The 18,152-nt window shown below is 38.5% G+C and overlaps 1 protein-coding gene and 1 long non-coding RNA gene across 14 annotated transcripts in view; one reads left to right on the top strand and one right to left on the bottom strand.

The window, feature by feature from the left end:
- EPS8 (EGFR pathway substrate 8, signaling adaptor) overlaps positions 1 to 18,152 on the top strand; it is a 211,352-nt gene that overhangs the window by 181,288 nt on the left and 11,912 nt on the right. For all 13 annotated transcript variants that reach the window (XM_082421931.1, XM_082421930.1, XM_082421937.1 and 10 more), the window contains one exon: positions 5,624 to 5,846. In XM_082421931.1, coding sequence (XP_082278057.1) covers positions 5,624 to 5,846 — 223 coding nt within the window. The remainder of the gene's footprint in view (positions 1 to 5,623; positions 5,847 to 18,152) is intronic.
- On the bottom strand, positions 9,752 to 18,150 carry LOC309641694. The gene is made up of 2 exons (XR_014252742.1): positions 13,668 to 18,150; positions 9,752 to 13,490 (listed from the first exon to the last, which is right to left on the bottom strand). It is a non-coding gene; the product is annotated as an uncharacterized lncRNA (long non-coding RNA).

An 18,152-nucleotide genomic window follows, 5' to 3' on the forward strand; every position in this document is an offset into this window, starting at 1 on the left:
TAGCATCTACAAGTCACCAAATTTTAAAAAGCCACAGACTCAGGACTGTTAGTTTCATACACTTACATCTCCTGTAAATAAATATGTAGAAATAATGGCAGTTGCTGGGGGAAGGGCACAAGAGCAGCCCTTGCCTGCAGTTCACACCCTGTTGGTTAGAGATTCTCTGCTGTCGGCAGGGGTGCGCGTACCTGGCGCCGGTCACCAATAGGTGTTGAGTTGCCACCCGATGTCCCTGCGAGTCCAGGCCATTTAATATCCTCACATTTGGAGTGATTTTTTACAGCTCAGTAAAGACTGCCGTTCCCACCAAAAGTGTTTTTCCCCAGGGTTTCAGCAAGGTTTTAAAAATGAAGGGGAGGGAGGTAATCAAGAATTTTCGAAAGATGTGGAACATAAAAAAAATAGATTGGTTGAAACCACAGGGACAAGGAAGTAAATGTTTATGAGAGATTATGGAGAAATGAAGATAAATGACATATCTTTTGATGAAGATTCTGTTATAGAACATTCCAGGACTTTAGAGTACTTTTGCTGGGCAACACGTGGACATGCAGGGTGCTTCCTGCCCACCTGGAAACTACCTGCCACATCAAGTTTCCTGATAAGTCTTTTGACTTGATTCCCTGACCTCTAGCACTTTGACTATTCATCTACCCGAATCACCCTTTTGCCAACGTAGATTCCCATGTCGTACACCAAGAGCAGAAACCAATCCCTGCCCTTATATTATTTCCAATATCCTCAGAGGCTTGACTAAAGAACTCTTTTATTTGTTATTAATTATGAATTCCACGTGCTTATTATTATTATAGATATGCTTACTCTACAAGATGCAAATAATTTTGAATGTCTGGTCATTATGGTCCTGTAAATTCAACAGAAAGTTTCCCCATCTGCTCTGTTTCCGAGCAAGAGATATTATGGTATTGTGGAAACAGCTCCAGTCTAGGTCCTGGTGCATGAGGATTGTAGTCTTGGCTCTGCCACTGACTAGCTGTATGACCTTAAAGAAAGCGTTTTAATTTTCTCTGCTCCAATTTGCTGAGCTCTGAAATGGAAGGGGCCAAGTTTAATGATCTCCACAATCCAATCTAGATATAAAATTTTGTTATTTTCTATATACATGTTAAAGTAGCCCTAAGTTAAAAGTGGAAATGTTTTCTTCAGGTGAATAGTAGACCACTAGCACTGCTAATTTCAGCTCCTGTTATGAATGCTCTGTTTTTCAAGCTCAATCCAGATATTCAGATACTGCTGGAAAGAGAGGACAATTTTACTAAAGATGTCTTTATTTTCATTCCAGCAGACCAACTTCCTGATAATATTCCGTTCTTAAAAAAATTTTTAAAGTTAATCTTAGAATACTCTATTCATCTATTAATTAGAGGCATGGTCTTTAGACAGGGATGGTTACTTTTTATCCTGTTTCATGTGTTGACATTTTTCCAAATATTTCTTGCAATAATTTGAATAATACCGACTATCTCTCTCTTTCCATATATATATATAAATTACTGCCCAAAAGGCGTATTACAGAACTATAAAATTTTCTGTTTGTTTAACTGCTTACAAGTTCAACTAAAGTTCACTAAAATACACCATGATTTATATTTCCTTTTGTAAATCAGCTTAAGAGTTAGTCTTACATTATTAAATGTACTCTAATTATATTCTTTATAAGCTATAAGAATAAGATGAACCTTTATCTTAATATTTTTAAAACACAATACTCGGATACACAAATAGTTACTGAAATACTCTACATGGTTTATACTGTAGTATGGGCCTATATAGTTAGTTTTCCATGGCTAGATAGTGGTGGAAATTAATTATATATTTACAAGCTCCTTCCCTGGTTGATTTGTGGGGAGGTAATCTTACTGTCAAAAACTAATTTGCTCACGGTTTTTGATATTTGATGTGAAGTATAATTGATATTATTTTAGTTCCATCTCCTATGTTAAATCTTCTCATTTGATGTGATTTGCTCCATTTTCCTAATAGCAATTACTTGGAGAGCTGTCAGAGGTAACCCACATTTGTTCCCTCAAGGCACTTCTTTTTAATGTAATTTTTTGGATTCAATCTCTGGACTTAACACCCTCCAAACGTTCCAGCTGTGCCTAGTTTTCACTGAATGCCAAAGAGACTAAATTTAGAGGAAAAAATGTGTAGATTCCATTTTTAAGAACAGTTCAATTTTACTGGCTTTGTTGGGCTTGCTTGCATAAATTCCCTTCTGAAGCAGTATCTTGCATGAATCAGGAGCTTATCTACACATCTCTTTCTTTAATCCTTGAGAATTTCTACTCAGCTTTAGTGGCTAAAGAAAAGTGACTCATTTGGACTTAATTATCAACAGAAAAGTACATTTTCCACAGGGTCTAGTAATTCTGACTTCTTTTCAGAGAAAGAAAAAACACAAAGAGATTTTGTTTTAAGCAGAACTTCATATTTGTGGGAGATAAAAGGCAAGAGTTAGGAAGTGGCAGTGATCATACAAAAGTACAGCCACACCAAGGTGACCCATCATCCCAGTTTGCTCACAGCGGAGGGGTTTGGAGGGATGTGGGACTCTTGGTTCTGACACTCGGAGAGTCCCAGGCAAACTGGGAACAGTCGGTCAAGATTTCTTTTTGGATCTGGAGATTCAGCACCCTTCGTTCAGCAGAAGAAAGTTTGGGATGGAGTTCTGCTCTCCAAGACTTGCCATCAGTTGAGGGGCCATCAGTTCTCTACCTTCAGCCTGATATAACCAAGAGACAGTAATAGCAAAGGGAGAAGAGCAGTAACTGGGTGGTAAGTAAAAGGGAGTGGAGAAGGTAGCAGGGGACAGAGAAAAGTGATTTCGCGAGTCAGTCCTGATTCTCCTTCCTCCACATGGAGGACGACATCAGTTTCCATGGAAAAGCCACCTTGGTTTCTGTTTCAGAACAGGTTATAATGATTTGAGGAAGGCCCTTCCCCCACTTTTTCATTCCAGGGGTTGGAAACACGAGGCAGGAAGGAGGACCAAGAAAAAGGGGAAAATATGCAAGTAAATAAAATTATGACCTAATTCATGAAAAATTTTCCTATGGTTTCTCTGTATATTATATGAATATTTAAGTCTATAGTTCTGATAGGTTATACCGATAAAGTTGCATTATATAGCAATGACAGATGGGTGAAACAAGGCACAGAAGATTTGGCGAGCCTGTCTGCAGGCTTGATTGTGACAATAACACAGGTTTTCAGTTTTTCACAGTATTATTTGATGGCTAGCAAAACACTAGCTGTTCTTGTTTTTCTGAAAGCAGAAAATGTGAATCATACCATGGAATGCAGAGCTGGTCGCATTTTTTGTTTTGTTTAAGCTTTAAAAGCAGTAATTTAAACTCTGACACTTTTGAAATCCTAATGTGAGAATTCACTAACTCTTCATGAAATTATGTGCCGAGGACATTCTTGTTAAGGGAACATTGCATATACATTGATGACTTTGGTGTGTGCTAAGTATTACATTTAGGTGATGTTTGCTGTATTTTGACTGCTCGAAATATTTTATTGGCCCAAATATAGGAACATTGTTTTGTGGATGATGATAATAGTAATATAATACACTCGATTATTGAATATATTAGAAATGTTTCCAGGCCTTGAATTGCAGGGGGGTCAGCAATATCTGTTTCTCTCCCATCTAACTCCACGGCTTGCTCTGTGAATTTAACCCCACTCCTTCCCTTCCTCTTTGCCTCTCTCCTCCTCCCTCCCATCCCCCTCCAAGGAATAGCAGCACATAAACTCTTCTTTCAGTCCTTCTCCCATCCTTGCTTCATACCCTCCCACCTTCCCCACCCACTGGCGGGTAAGCGGTGGCTTTTAAAGAGACAGCAGAGAACCAGGGCTGCTCCCCGCTCTGGTTTCCACAGGTGTTACTCATTTGCTGTGAAGGTGCCTTTGAGGGTGGTGTGTTGTTTTTTAAGCAAGAATTACAAAGTGATGTGTGTGTGTGGTGTGTATTTTGATGTTTTTGATCTCTGTGGAAATTGGGAAGGCCTCTTTTAAAATCAATATGACCTTATATTTGGGCCAATTTAGAAATTAAATATAAATACTCTTCTAGCCAAAGGACCAGATTACCAAAAGGCCTGCTTTTTGTATTTCATCTACTAATCCTGAATTTTAGAATAATTAAAATTGTGCCAGTGCAGTATCTAAACTTCACCTAAATTATAAGTCACTGCTCTGTATCTTTGATTCTATACAAAAAATTTGCCTTTTGAGAATTTGGAACTTATTTTAATTCAGTTATTAAGATTATTTTGTTTAAAGTTTTAACTATTGTGTGTAGTTTAATAGGGAAAATGCACAAATAATATTTTATAATAGCCTAAATCATGGTTTAAAAATTACTGAAAGTTATTATATATTCTATCACATCTACCTTCTTTTAATACAAATCCTCCCGTGGACTTTTTTCCTAATAATATGCTTTTGAGGTGTAGTCATATAAACATTTTTTAAGTAATTAGGGGGTTGCTTTATTCCCATAATAAAAAATCCAGAGGGAGGCACATACCAGGTAGTTTCACATAATGAAAAGTCCAGGATCCTCTTAACTTTTTCTTTTTCTAAGAATTTTTCTCTTTAACTTTATTTACATGTTGTATTATGTACACAAATTTCCTAATTTTTAATCACTTTTTATTTCTAGGTCAAACCTAGATAACTTGGTCACAATTCATTATTTTTGTTTTTATTTATTTATTTATTTTTATTAACTTTTTATTTTATATTGGAGTACAGTTGATTAACAATGTTGTGTTAGTGTCAGGTGTACAACAAAGTGATTCAGTTATACATATACATGTATCTATTCTTTTTCGAGTTCTTTGAAATTGTCATAGAACAATTTCATAGTCATAAACATTTAATTAAAGACCATACCATTACCCTCACCACATTCCTATTTTAGCAAGGAAACTTTCTAAATTTAATAAATTAGCATTAGGATGATGGCAGAAGGGGCTGTGGCTTGAAAAAATTAACAATACTTTAAAATTACTTGTTTATTATAAAGCATACTCCTTCTTTTATCTACTGAAATATTACCCCTCTTCTTAACAAATTATTTGGAAACAGCAGAATTAAACACTTTTGAATATAATATACATTTAAAATAAGGAGTGAGTAATGCTTTCTGTTATTGATATTTAGGCTTCTAGTACAGTTAGAAGTTCTTATTAACGGAAACTATAAAATAATCAGAAATCTTTTGACCTACCCTGATCTTGTGTGATTCCAGGTTCACATTTAGTTTTCTTGACATTTATTACTATTATTAGTACTAATGTTTGCTATTGGTGTATCCTTTTTGATTGTGAACAGATGTGTAGAATATGTAAAAAATAATTTTTAATAATTATTACATCAGGTAGGATTGGAGGGTTGTGCGTGTCTGTCTATAATACATCTACATATAGATGTATGTATATATATTAACACACACAAATTTGCTATGGATTTGCAAGGAAGTTTACACATAAATAGCCAACAGGGTCCTGTCAAAGTATAATTTGTTTTCCTAGCCTAGCTTTGTATTTTCACAATTCCGAATTAATGATTTGTCTTTTTATAGAAACAGAGGATGGAGTGTGGTCCAAGAGCAACTGACATTCCCTCTGCACCATCACCTCCTCCAACGCCAGCTCCTGTTCCTGTTCCCCTCCCACCTTCTGCTTCAGCACCTCTTCCTGTGTCAAAGGTCCCAGCAAATGTAACCCGTCAGAACAGCAGCTCCAGTGACAGTGGTGGCAGTATTGTGCGAGATAGCCAACGACAAAAACAAGTTCCTGTGGACCGTAAGTTTCCTAGGGAGGCAAAAAATATACAGTTTCTCCTGGGAATTAAAAGCACTCTAAGTAAAAATTGTTTATTATTGGTTCTGCTGGTAATAAATATTATTAAATATACCTAATAGTCCTTGCATGGTACTTCATAGATTGCAAAGATTTTCACCTCATTTCTCATCCTCCAAGTAATTCTGAGAAACAGGAAGTTCTGTCTAGTCTCTAATGTGTGTATTTCTACATATTCCAATATATTGTGGTGATTGAATACAGACTCTGGAGCCAGACATGCTTGAGTTTGTATAGTGAAATATCACTTGCTGGCCATGAGACTGTCAAGAATTTAATGATCCTCTGTATGCTTTAATATCTGGAAAGGGGGGGATAGTGATCTCTACTTCATAGGATAATTGTGAGGATTTCATGAAATAATGCATATAAAGCATTTAGACCAGTCGTTCTCAGCCAGGGGTGATTTTACCCCCTTCCCCTAGGGACATTTGGTATTTGTCTGGAGACATATTTTGATCACAATTGGGTGGATGCAACTGGCATCTATTATAATAGGTAGAAGTTAAGGATGTAGTTAACAACATCCTAAGATGAACGGGACAGCTTCCCTCTCCCCCGCCCACACACCAGAATCATCTGGCCCAAAATATCGATGGTACTGAGGCTGAAAAAGCCTGATTGATTTTAACCAATATGACACATTATAAGGAGTTAGTAAATATTTACTCTTATCGTCATCAGTATCACCATCATAGTTTTCCTGCTTCTCTTCCTGATATTTGCCATATATATATAGTGTGTGTGTGTGTGTGTGTGTGTGTGTGTCTATATACACACACAATCACACTAGCTTAATATAATCAACCTGCCAATAGCACTTTCAAATTTGCCCTCCAAATTCAGATTTTTAGACTTCAACTTCATACTTTCATAAACTGAAGTTTTATTTTTCATGTGAGTGGTTAAATCTGAAAACCAGATTTAAATAAGTTAAAACAAAAGACCCTATGGCCAACTTTGGATTATCCTTGTTAGTACTTGGGAACAGCAGGGTGGATAATTTGAAAACTGAAGATAATTCTAAGATAATTTTTATTTTGTTTTATCTTGTAGCATATGGCTTGTCTGTTTAATCTTCAAATTATGTTTTTTAAAGTATTATAAAATTACTTTGCTTTATCGATACTTGATACATAAAAATTCTTGGAAGACTAGAGCCAGGAAGATATTTCCTTAATACGATAAAAGTATATAAAGTGTATGTGTGTGTAAAGGATATTTTTCATTCTCTCAAATGGCTTCTCCTAGGGCTCAGTTCTGGGTTCTTTTCTCATATAAACATACTTTTACTGTAGATGATCGCTCTATTTTCAATTCTTTCAATACTGTTTATACTGTTGGAAAAGGAGTGACTTGAAAATTTGTCTTCATATCAAATCTCATCTCTGGCATCCAGATACAAGTTTTTTTATTTTTTTATTTTATTTTTTTTAATACATCTTTATTGGAGTTTAATTGCTTCACAATACTGTGTTAGTTTCTGTTGCACAACAAAGAAAATCAGCCATATGCATACACATGTCCCTATATCTCCTCCCTCTTGAGCCTCCCTCCCACCCTCCCTATCCCACCCCTCTAGGTCATCACAAAGCACGGAGCTGATCTCCGTGTGCTGTGCTGCTGCTTCCCACCAGCCAACTATTTTACATTCGGTAGTGTATATATGTCCATGCTACTCTCTCTTCGCCCCAGCTTCGCCCTCCCACCCCATGTCATCAAGTCCATTCTGTATATTATCTACCTCTTTATTCCTGCCCTGCAACTAGCTACCTTTTTTTTTTTTTTAGATTCCATATATATGCGTTGGCATATGGTATTTGTTTTTCTCTTTCTGACTTACTTCACTCTGTATGACAGACTCTAAGTCCATCCACCTCACTACAAACAACAATTTTGTCTCTTTTTTATGGCTGAGTAATATTCCATTGTATATCTGTGCCACATCTTCTTCATCCATTCATCTGTTGATGGACATCTAGGTTGGTTCCATGTCCTGGCTATTGTAAATAGTGCTGCAGTGAACATTGTGGTGTGTCTCTTTTTGAATTATGGTTTTCTCAGGCTATATGCCCAGTAGTGGGATTGCTGGGTCATATGGTAGTTCTATTTTTAGTTTTTTAAGGAACCTCCATACTGTTTTCCATAGTGGTTGTATCAATTTACATTCCCACCAACAGTGTAGGAGGGTTCCCTTTTCACCACACCCTTTCCAGCATTTATTGTTTCTAGCTTTTTTGATAATGGCCATTCTGACCGGCGTGAGGTGATACCTCATTGTAGCTTAGATTTGCATTTCTCTAATAATTAGTGATGTTGAGCATCTTTTCATGTGTCTCTTGGCCATCTGTAGGTCTCCCTTGGTGAAACGTCTATTTAGGTCTTCTGCCCATTTTTTAACTGGATTGTTTTTTTGATATTGAGCTCCATGAGCTGTTTGTATATTTCGGAGATTAATCCTTTGTCTGTTGTTTCATTTGCAAATATTTTCTCCCATTCTGAGGGTTGTCTTTTTGTCTTGTTTATGGTTTCCTTTGCTGTGCAAAAGCTTTTAAGTTTAATTAAGTCCCATTTGTTTATTTTTGTTTTATTTCTGTTGCTCTAGGAGGTGGGTCAAAAAAGATCTTGCTGTGGTTTATGTCAGAGTGTTTTTCGTATGTTTTCCTCTAGAACTTTTATAGTGTCTCGTCTTACATTTAAGTCTTTAATCCATTTGGAGTTTATTTTTGTGTGTGGTGTTAGGTTGTGTTCTAATTTCATTCTTTTACATATAGCTGTCCAGTTTTCCCAACACCACTTATTGAAGAGGTTGTCTTTTCTCCATTGTATGTTCTTGCCTCCTTTCTCATAAATTAGGTGCCCATATGTGCATGGGCTTATCTCTGGGCATTCTATCCTGTATCATTGATCTATGTTCCTGTTTTTGTGCCAGTACCATTCTGTCTTGATTACTGTAGCTTTGTGGTATAGTTTGAAGTTGGGGAGCCTGATTCCTCCAACTCCATTTTACTTTCTCCAGATTGCTTTGGCTATTCGGGGTCTTTTGTGTTTCCATACGAATTGTAAGATTTTTTTGTTCTAATTCTGTGAAGAATGCCATTGGTAGTTTGATAGGGATTGCATTGAATCTGTAGATTGCTTTTGGGTAGTATAGTCATTTTCACAATATTGATTCTTCCAATCCAAGAACGTGGTATATTTCTCCATCTGTTTATGACATCTTTGATTTCTTTCATCAGTGTTCTATAGTTTTCTGAGTACAAGTCTTTCACCTCCTTAGGCAGGTTTATTCCTAGGTATTATTATTTTTGTTGCAATAGTAAATGGGAGTGTTTCCTTAATTTCTCTTTCCTATTTTTCATTGTTGGTGTATAGGAATGCCAGAGATTTCTATGCATTAATTTTGTATCCTGCAACCTTACCAAATTCACTGATTAGTTCTACTAGTTTTCTGGTGGCATCTTTAGGATTTTCTACGTATAGTATCATGTCATCTGCAAACAGTGACAGTTTTACTTCTTCATTTCCAATTTGTATTCCTTTTATTTCTTTTTCTTCTATGATTGCTCTGGCTAGGACTTCCAAAACTATGTTGAATAAGAGTGGCGAGAGTGGACATCCTTGTCTTTTTCCTGATCCTAGTAGAAATGCTTTCAGTTTTTCACCATTGAGTATGATGCTCACTGTGGGTTTGTCATATATGGCCTTTATTATGTTGAGGTAGGTTCCCTCTATGCCCATTTTCTGGAGAGTTTTTATCATAAATGCATCTATTGAGGTGATCATATGGTTTTTATTCCCTAATTTGTTAATGTGGTACATCACATTGAATGATTTGCCTATTTTAAATTTATTTATTTATTTATGGCTGTGTTGGGGCTTCATCTCTGCGCGAGGGCTCTCTCCAGTTGTGGCAAGTGGGGGCCACTCTTCATCGCGGTGCGTGGGCTTCTCACTTTCGCAGCCTCTCTTGTTGCGGAGCACAGGCTCCAGACGTGCAGGCTCAGTAATCGTGGCTCACGGGCCCAGTTGCTCCGCGGCATGTGGGATCTTCCCAGACGAGGGCTCGAACCCGTGTCCCCTGCATTGGCAGGCAGATTCTCAATTGTGCCACCCTGAAAGCCCTGATTTGCCTATTTTGAAGAATCCTTGCATCCCTGGGATAAATCCCACTTGATCATGGTGTATGATCCTTTTAATGTGCTGTTGGATTTTGTTTGTTAGCATTTTGTTGAGGATTTTTGCATCTGTGTTCATCAGTGATATTGGTCTATGAATTTCTTTTTTTGTGATATCTTTTTTCTGGTTTTGGTATCAGGGTGATGGTGGCTTTGTAGAATGAGTTTGGGAGTTTTCCTTCCTCTGCAATTTTTTGGAAGAGTTTGAGAAGGATAGGTGTTAGCTCTTCTCTAAATGTTTGATAGAATTCACCTGTGAAGCCATCTGGACCTGGACTTTGGTTTGTTGGAAGATTTTTAATTTCAGTTTCGATTTCATTACTTGTGATAGGTCTGTTTATATTTCTAATTCTTCCTGGTTCAGTCTTGGAAAATTATACCTTTCCAAGAATTTGTCCACTTCTTCGTGGTTGTTCATTTTATTGGCATATAGTTGTTTGTAATAGTCTCTTATAATCCTTTGTATTTCTGCACTGTCAGTTGTGATTTCTCCATTTTCATTTCTAATTTTATTGATTTGCATCCTCTCCCATTTTTTCTTGATGAATCTGGCTAAGGGTTTATCAATTTTGTTTATCTTCTCAAAGAACCAGCTTTTAGTTTTATTGATCTTTGCTATTGTTTTCTTCATTTCTATTTCATTTATTTCTGCTCTGATCTTTATGATTTCTTTCCTTCTACGGAATTTGGGTTTTCTTTGTTCTTCTTTCTCTAGTTGTTTTAAGTGTAGGGTTAGATTGTGTATTTGAGGTTTTTCTTATTTCTTGAGGTGAGATTGAATTGCTATAACCTTTCCTCTTAGAACTGCTTTTGCTGCGTTCCCATAGGTTTTGGGTTGTCATGTTTCGTTGTCATTTGTTTCTATGTATTTTTTTGATTTCTTCAGGGATCTCTTGGTTATTTAGTAGCACACTGTTTAGCATCCATGTGTTTGTATTTTTTACGGTTTTTTTCCTGTAATTGGTTTCCAGTCTCATAGCATTGTGGTCAGAAAAGATGCTTGATATGATTTCAATTTTCTTAAATTTACTGAGGCTTGATTTGTGACCCAAGATGTGTTCTATCCTGGAGAATGTTCCATGTGCACTTGAGAAGAAAGTGTATTCTGCCACTCTGGGTGGAATGTTCTATAAATATCAATTAGATCTATCTGGTCTGTTGTGTCATTTAAAGCTTGTGTTTCCTTATTTATTTTCTGTTTGGATGATCTGTCCATTGGTGTAAGTGGGGTATTAAAGTCCCCTACTATTGTGTTACTGTCGATTTCTCCTTTCATGGTTGTTAGCATTTGCCTTATGTATTGTGGTGCTCCTATGTTGGGTGCATAAACATTTATAATTGTTACATCTTCTTCTTGGATTGATCCCTTGATCATTATGTAGTGTCCCTCCTTATCTCTTGTAAGAGTCTTTATTTTAAAGTCTATTTTATCTGATACAAGTATTGCTACTCCAGCTTTCTTTTGATTTCCATTTGCATGGAATATCTTTTTCCATCCCTTCACTTTCAGTCTGTATGTGTCCCTAGGTCTGAAGTGGGTCTCTTGTAGACAGCATACATATGGGTCTTGTTTTTGTATCCATTCAGCCAGTCTGTGTCTTTTGGTTGGGTCATTTACATTCAGGGTTATTATCGATATGTATGTTCCTATTACCATTTTCTTAATTGTTTTGGGTTTGTTTTTGTGGGTCTTTTTTCTTCTCTGTGTTTCCTGCTTAGAGAAGTTTCTTTAGCATTTGTTGTAAAGCTGGTTTGGTGGTGCTGAATTCTCTTAGCTTTTGTTTGTCTGAAAAGCTTTTGACTTCTCCATCGAATCTGAATGAGATCCTTACTGGGTAGAGTAATCTTGCTTATAGGTTTTTCTCTTTCATCACTTTAAGTATATCCTGCCAGTCCCTCTGGCCTGCAGAGTTTCCACTGAAAAGTCAGCTGACAATCTTATGGGGATTCCTTTGTATGTTATTTTTTGTTTTTCCCTTGCTGCTTTTAATATTTTTTCTTTGAATTTAATTTTTGTTAGTTTCATTAATATGTGTCTTGGTGTGTTTTTCGTAGGGTTTATCCTGTCTGGGACTCTCCATGCTTCCTGGACTTGGGTGACTATTTCCTTTCCCATGTTAGGGAAGTTTTCGACTATAATCTCTTCAAATATTTTCTCAGACCCTTTCTTTTTCTCTTCTTCCTCTGGGACCCCTATAATTCAAATGTTGGTACGTTTAGTGTTGTCCCAGAGGTCTCTGAGATTGTCTTCAATTCTTTTCATTCTTTTTTCTTTATTCTGCTCCTTGGCAGTTATTTCAACCATTTTGTCTTGCAGCTCACTTATTCATTCTTCTGCCTCTGTTATTCTGTTATTGATTCCTTCTAATGTATTTTTCGTATCAGTTATTGTGTTGTTCATCTTTGTTTGTTCTTTAGTTCTTCTAGATCTTTGTTAAACATTTCTTGTGTTTGCTCAATCCATGCTTCCATTCTGTTTCCAAGATTCTGGATCATCTTAACTATCATTACTCTGAATTCTTTTTCAGGTAGGTTGCCTATTTCCTCTTCATTTATTTGGTCTTGTAGGTTTTTACCTTGCTCCATCATCTGTGACATATTTTTTTTTGCCATCTCATTTTTTTTTTAATGTGTGGGATTGTCTTCCTGTTTTACTGGTCGTCTGGCTTGAGGCTTCCAACACTGGAGTTTGTAGGTTATTGGGTTGAGCTGGGTCTTGGTGCTGAGATGAGGAACTCTGTGAGACCGCACTCCGATGAATATTCCCTGGGGTCTGAGGTTCTCTGTTAGTCCAGTGGTTCAGACTTGGAGCTCCCACCGCAGGAGCTCCCCCCAACCCCAGGCTCGCAAATCAAGATCCTGCAAGCCATGTGGGGTGGCAAAAAAAAAAAAAAAAAAGAGAGAGAAAAATAACAAAGTAAAAAATAAAATTAGACTAGGAAACTAACAGATATGTTAGAAAGAATGTAAAAGTAAAAGTATAGATGAATCAACAACCAGAAGGTACATCAGGACCACAGTAGTAAAAAAGAGGAGGAGGGAAAGGAAAACAAAGAGGGGGGGATGGAAAGACCTTGGCTGTGGAGGGCGGGGCCTAAGCAAGGGCGAGGTTTGGGTGGTGGGCGGGGCCAATGCTCAGGACCCACAGGGCTGGAAAAGGCCCTGAGGGCTGTGGGGGCTGGGGCTTAGGCTCAAGAAACAGAAGGGGCCCAGGCGTGCCCCCCACCCCAGTCTCAGAGGGCGGGGGACCTCACCTGGGAGCCTAGCAGCCTTTCTGGGCTCGAGTGGGCGGGGCAGATGCCCTCCTCTCGTCTGCTGCTCCTCCGGTCTGGGTTCTGGGAGGGCCCCTCCCACCTGCCTCTCCTGATCTCCCCGGCCTCCCTCCTATGCCCCCAAGGACCCACGTGGCCTGGAGGGGGGTTTGGAGGGCGGGGGATCGGCCTGGGAGCTCAGCAGGCTCCCAGTGCCCGAGTGTGCAGGGCAATTGCCCTCCGCTTCTCTCCCACTCCTCCCTGAGGGCTCCTCCCACCTGCCTCTCCTGTTCTCCCCTCGGCCTCCTTCCTATGCCCCCAAGGACCCACGTGACCTGGAAAGGGCAGGGGATCAGCCTGGGAGCTCAACAGGCTCCCTGTGCCTGAGTCCAAATACAAGTTTTGAACTATTAACTTTATAGCTGAGATTGGAACTTAAGATTCAAGTTCTCATCTCAGTAAATCATAGCCCTATCTATTCAGTTGTGGTCACTCTTGATTTAAAAAAAATTAAAAAGAAGACACTGAAACTATTACTATTTAATTGTTCTAGAAATTCTGGTTAAATGCAATAAGCACAAACCTACTTTTATACGTTACTTTCTCAGCTGAAGTATAACCAATTTAAATTACCTTCTTATCCATATCTTGACCTTACCAAAGAACGAATGGAAAACTGAAGTTTTGGAAAAATGGTTAGTTCTTTCTGTGTGGCAGAAACAACTATGCCTGTGCATGTGTGTGTATGAGAGTGTGTGTGCATAAATATAATTGGCAACTAAATTTTAAAATATTTTTGTGTATTTTTTGAAAAGATGCTTTTATTTTTTTTCAGACACGAAAGACATAGTTTTGAGATGAGAAAGTTCTATAAATGTTTTTATTGATTTCCCTGAGGAAAATTTTCCTCTCAGAAACTTTCTTCATTCTTCCCACAAGTTTATAACATCTCCCTTCTTTGTTACGTCAGTGCGGTAATCTTTGACACAGTGGCACTCTTTTTCCAGGCCTGGGATCAGGGTTCATAGGCATCCAGGCCCAATTTTGGAACAGTCCGTGGGCTGGGACAGTTTGTTCTTTGTCCTAGTCTAAGAAGCTAAGAATAACCTAATGGGAAAGAGGCATGGTTAGAATGCTTTAAAGATAGAGAACCCTCCTGATAATTGTGACTCATCATTTTCAAGTCTGTTTTTCATAAGTCAAAGGGTGACACTGGTATGTAAAACATAAACATATGTCCCCAAATTTACACATGTACTTGTTTCCTTAAGCTAATAAAATTTTGCATTTACTTATATAATGTTCCTTTTAAAGATAGCTCAGAAGTATAGTTTGACATTAAATAAAGATAGTCCTTTTTATAAAACAAATATTTTCTTGATAGCTTTCTTTCTTGAGCACTTTTTTTTTTTTTTTTTTTATTTATGGCTGTGTTGGGTCTTCGTTTCTATGCGAGGGCTTTCTCTAGTTGTGGCAAGCGGGGGCCACTCTTCATCGCGGTGTGCGGGCCTCTCACTGTCGCAGCCTCTCTTGGTGCGGAGCATAGGTTCCAGACGCGCAGTCTCAGTAACTGTGGCTCACAGGCCCAGTTGCTCCGCGGCATGTGGGATCTTCCCAGACCAGGGCTTGAACCCGTGTACCCTGCATTGGCAGGGAGATTCTCAACCACTGTGCCACCAGGGAAGCCCTTGAGCACTTTTTTGAAGAACATTTCTACTGAACGAATACTGGGGCTTCTCAACAGTCTTTTAGAACCAAATAGACATGCTTCTTTATTGGTAACCAGGTCTCTTTCAAAATATACCTTTTGTGGTACTTGCGTTCTCTGCTTATGGCCTAGACTTCTGATAAGAGTAAAATGGAAGGAGCTGTAAATTGAATACTCACCCATAAAAATGTTACCAAATAGCTATGAACAAGGAAGAAAAGTCAACAGGCCTATTTTTAAAATGTCACAAGTAGCAAGAACCCGACTCCTTTTCTGAAGTGTTTACTGCGTTTATTCACACTAGCTGCTTGGAGCCCTGTGTCATATAAGCTATTCAATTTGATTTGTCATAAGATTCAAAAAGGTTCTCTTCATCACTTTTGAAGATATCGATGCTTCAGTTGTTTTGCATGTCTTCCATTTCCTTTGAAGTGTTAGTCCTTTTATATGAGTTTAATCTTTTGTAATCAGAAGTGTTGTTTTAGAAAGAGGTGTAAAGTTAGTCTGGTGTGTTGTTATGTGCTAGAACATTGCAAATGGAAACCAAAGCCAGGAAAACATTAGAAGAGGTTTTTATATTCCCTGGAAAGAAGTTATGCTGCGGACTGGAAATGATCCCACAGTGGCTAAGTCAACAGATAAGGAGATAACTATTTTAGTGTGGTGATACTTTTTCTTTTGTGTTTCTTTGAGATGTACTCCTATGTTGTATGGTAGTGTGACTACACTGTACTCATTTAAAAGAGTTAACTAATGAAATGCATGTCCTGTATTACTTAAATGTAACAATCAATAATATTCCCTCTTACTCTCTTTAGCCCCCTCATCCTCCCTCCTTTCCTCCCTTCCCTTCTCTTATTTCTCTTTCTTTTGACTTCTTTCTTTTTCAAAAGGTTTCCTGAGCACTTGAGGCAATAAAAAAAATTAGACTGAAATAACACTATTTGATTATTTCACACTTTCATTTATTTCCCAGGGGCACCAAACACTTTCTAAAAATACTTTCCCTGAAAAAAAAAATCAGAACAATGGTCACAAAAGCTCCCTTAGTGACCAGGTCACTGTCACTTGCCAAGTTAGTTAATTGGATTACTATATCAGTTCTTTGCACTTAATTCTTGAAGGTGATATACAAATAATGTATCTGTGTGTGTGTGTGTGTGTGTGTGTGTATCTGACTCACATTTTAAATGCATCTCTTTATCTGTTATATTGAGAAAGGGATGAAGAGTGAAGAGTGGGGTCATGGAGAGTAGAAGCAGAGAGACCTGTGAATAGGCTGATGGTTCAGACCAGGCTGGTAATAGAAAAAAATGGAGTGAAGTGATTGGGATGTGTGGTGTATTCTAATGGTAGGACCAACAGGATTTGCCGATGGATTGGATATAATCAAGGGCAAAGGGGAGTCAGGCATACCTACATGGTATTTTGTTGGGGGAACTGGAAAAATAGAATTACCAAGTTGGGAAGTCTAGCATAAAAGTAAGCTTCAGGAAGAAGATGAGTAATTCAGATTTGAACATGTTATGTTTGAGATAGCTAATAGACATCCAATGAATATATCAAATAGACAGTTGATGTATATTGGTCTAGAGTTCTGAGGACCAGTCTGGACTAGAGAAATAATTTGGGTAGTTATCAGCTTTTAAATGACATTTAAAGCCAGGAGACCAGGCACAACAATCATCGATGGAGTGAGTGCAGACAGAGAAGAGGTCCAAGGACTGTGTCCGGGAGAGGTGGGGAGATGAGATGAGCATCTGAGAAAAGGGTGCTGAGGAGAGGCCAGTAAGACAGGAGGAAAATCAGAGAGTGTGGTGTCCTGAAGGCCATAAGAAGAAAGTGTTTCAAGGAGGGAGCGCCTTCTTCAAATGTTGTTGATAGATTAAATGAGGAAACGACTGGGAATCAACCATTGGAGTTTAGCAAAATGGCATGGAGGGATGGGGCCAAAAGCCTAATCGCAGTGAATTTAAGAGGAAATTGGAGAATGGGAATTGGGGTCAGCTGGTATAGACAGCTTCTCATGGAGTTTTGCTAAAAGGGGAGCAGAGAAATGGGCAGTAGCTGGCAGGGGATGTGGGGTTAAGAAAGGGCTTATTTAAACATGAGAGAAATAAAATAATAGCATGCTTGTAAGCGGATGAAATGATTCAGTAAAAGAGGAAAATTGATAACATGGGAGAAGCAGGGGGGAAATTACTGTCAAAGTATTCCAACAGACAGAGGACATGGAGTCTAGCGCACATGTAGAGGGGTTGGCCTGAGGAGCGCGGAAACAGTTCATCCATAATGTAGTAGAAGGAAGGCTGGCAGAGTGTGCGGGGAAAGTGCTGGTGGTAAGGAGAGCCGCTAGGGGAACTTAGGGAGGTTTTCTTTCAACTTCTTTATTTTACTCAGAAATTATGCAAGTGAGCTCATCAGCTCAGGGAGAGGACTGAGGACTGGGAACTGGAGGTTTGCAGAAGGAAGAAGATAGGAAATACTTGTCTGGCCATGGACAATTATACGGTCCCAGGCAGGATTTCTCAACCTGAGCCCTGTGGACGTTTGGGGCTAGATAATTCTCCGATGTAGCAATGTGACCTGTGTGCACTGCAGAATGTTTTGTGCATCCCGGGCCTCTACCCACTGCCTGATGGTAGCTTCCTTCCCCCTTGCCCCCTGTTTGTGACATCCCAAAGTATCTCTAGCCATTGCCAGATGTACCCTGTGGTCAAAATTTCCCCCAGTTGAAAGCCACTGGCCTCAGGAAATGTAGTATGAATGTCACAGAGCATTAACAGCCCAGTGGAGGTTCATGATGATGAATTTAACATGAGCTCACCCAGCGTTGTTGTGTTCTATTCGGTGTGCAGGTGCAGCACAGAATAAACAGAAAGTGAGATTTAACAAGGGTGGGGGGCTTGCCAGATGAATACAATGAAAAAAGAAGAGACAGGGAGTGATTTTAATAATTGATCACGGAGTTTATACTTGGTGAGGATGAAAGGAAAGATGGTAAGAATACTAGATCATAAGTCCTGTTGGGGTCAAAGGATTCTTGGCATTGGGGTTCTAGAGAGAGCAACAACTGTTAGGGCTTTCAAAACTAACCTCCTCTGTGTTGGTA

This window comes from Balaenoptera physalus, assembly GCF_965194825.1.
Source record: "Balaenoptera physalus genome assembly, chromosome: 13".
Lineage (NCBI taxonomy): Eukaryota > Metazoa > Chordata > Mammalia > Artiodactyla > Balaenopteridae > Balaenoptera > Balaenoptera physalus.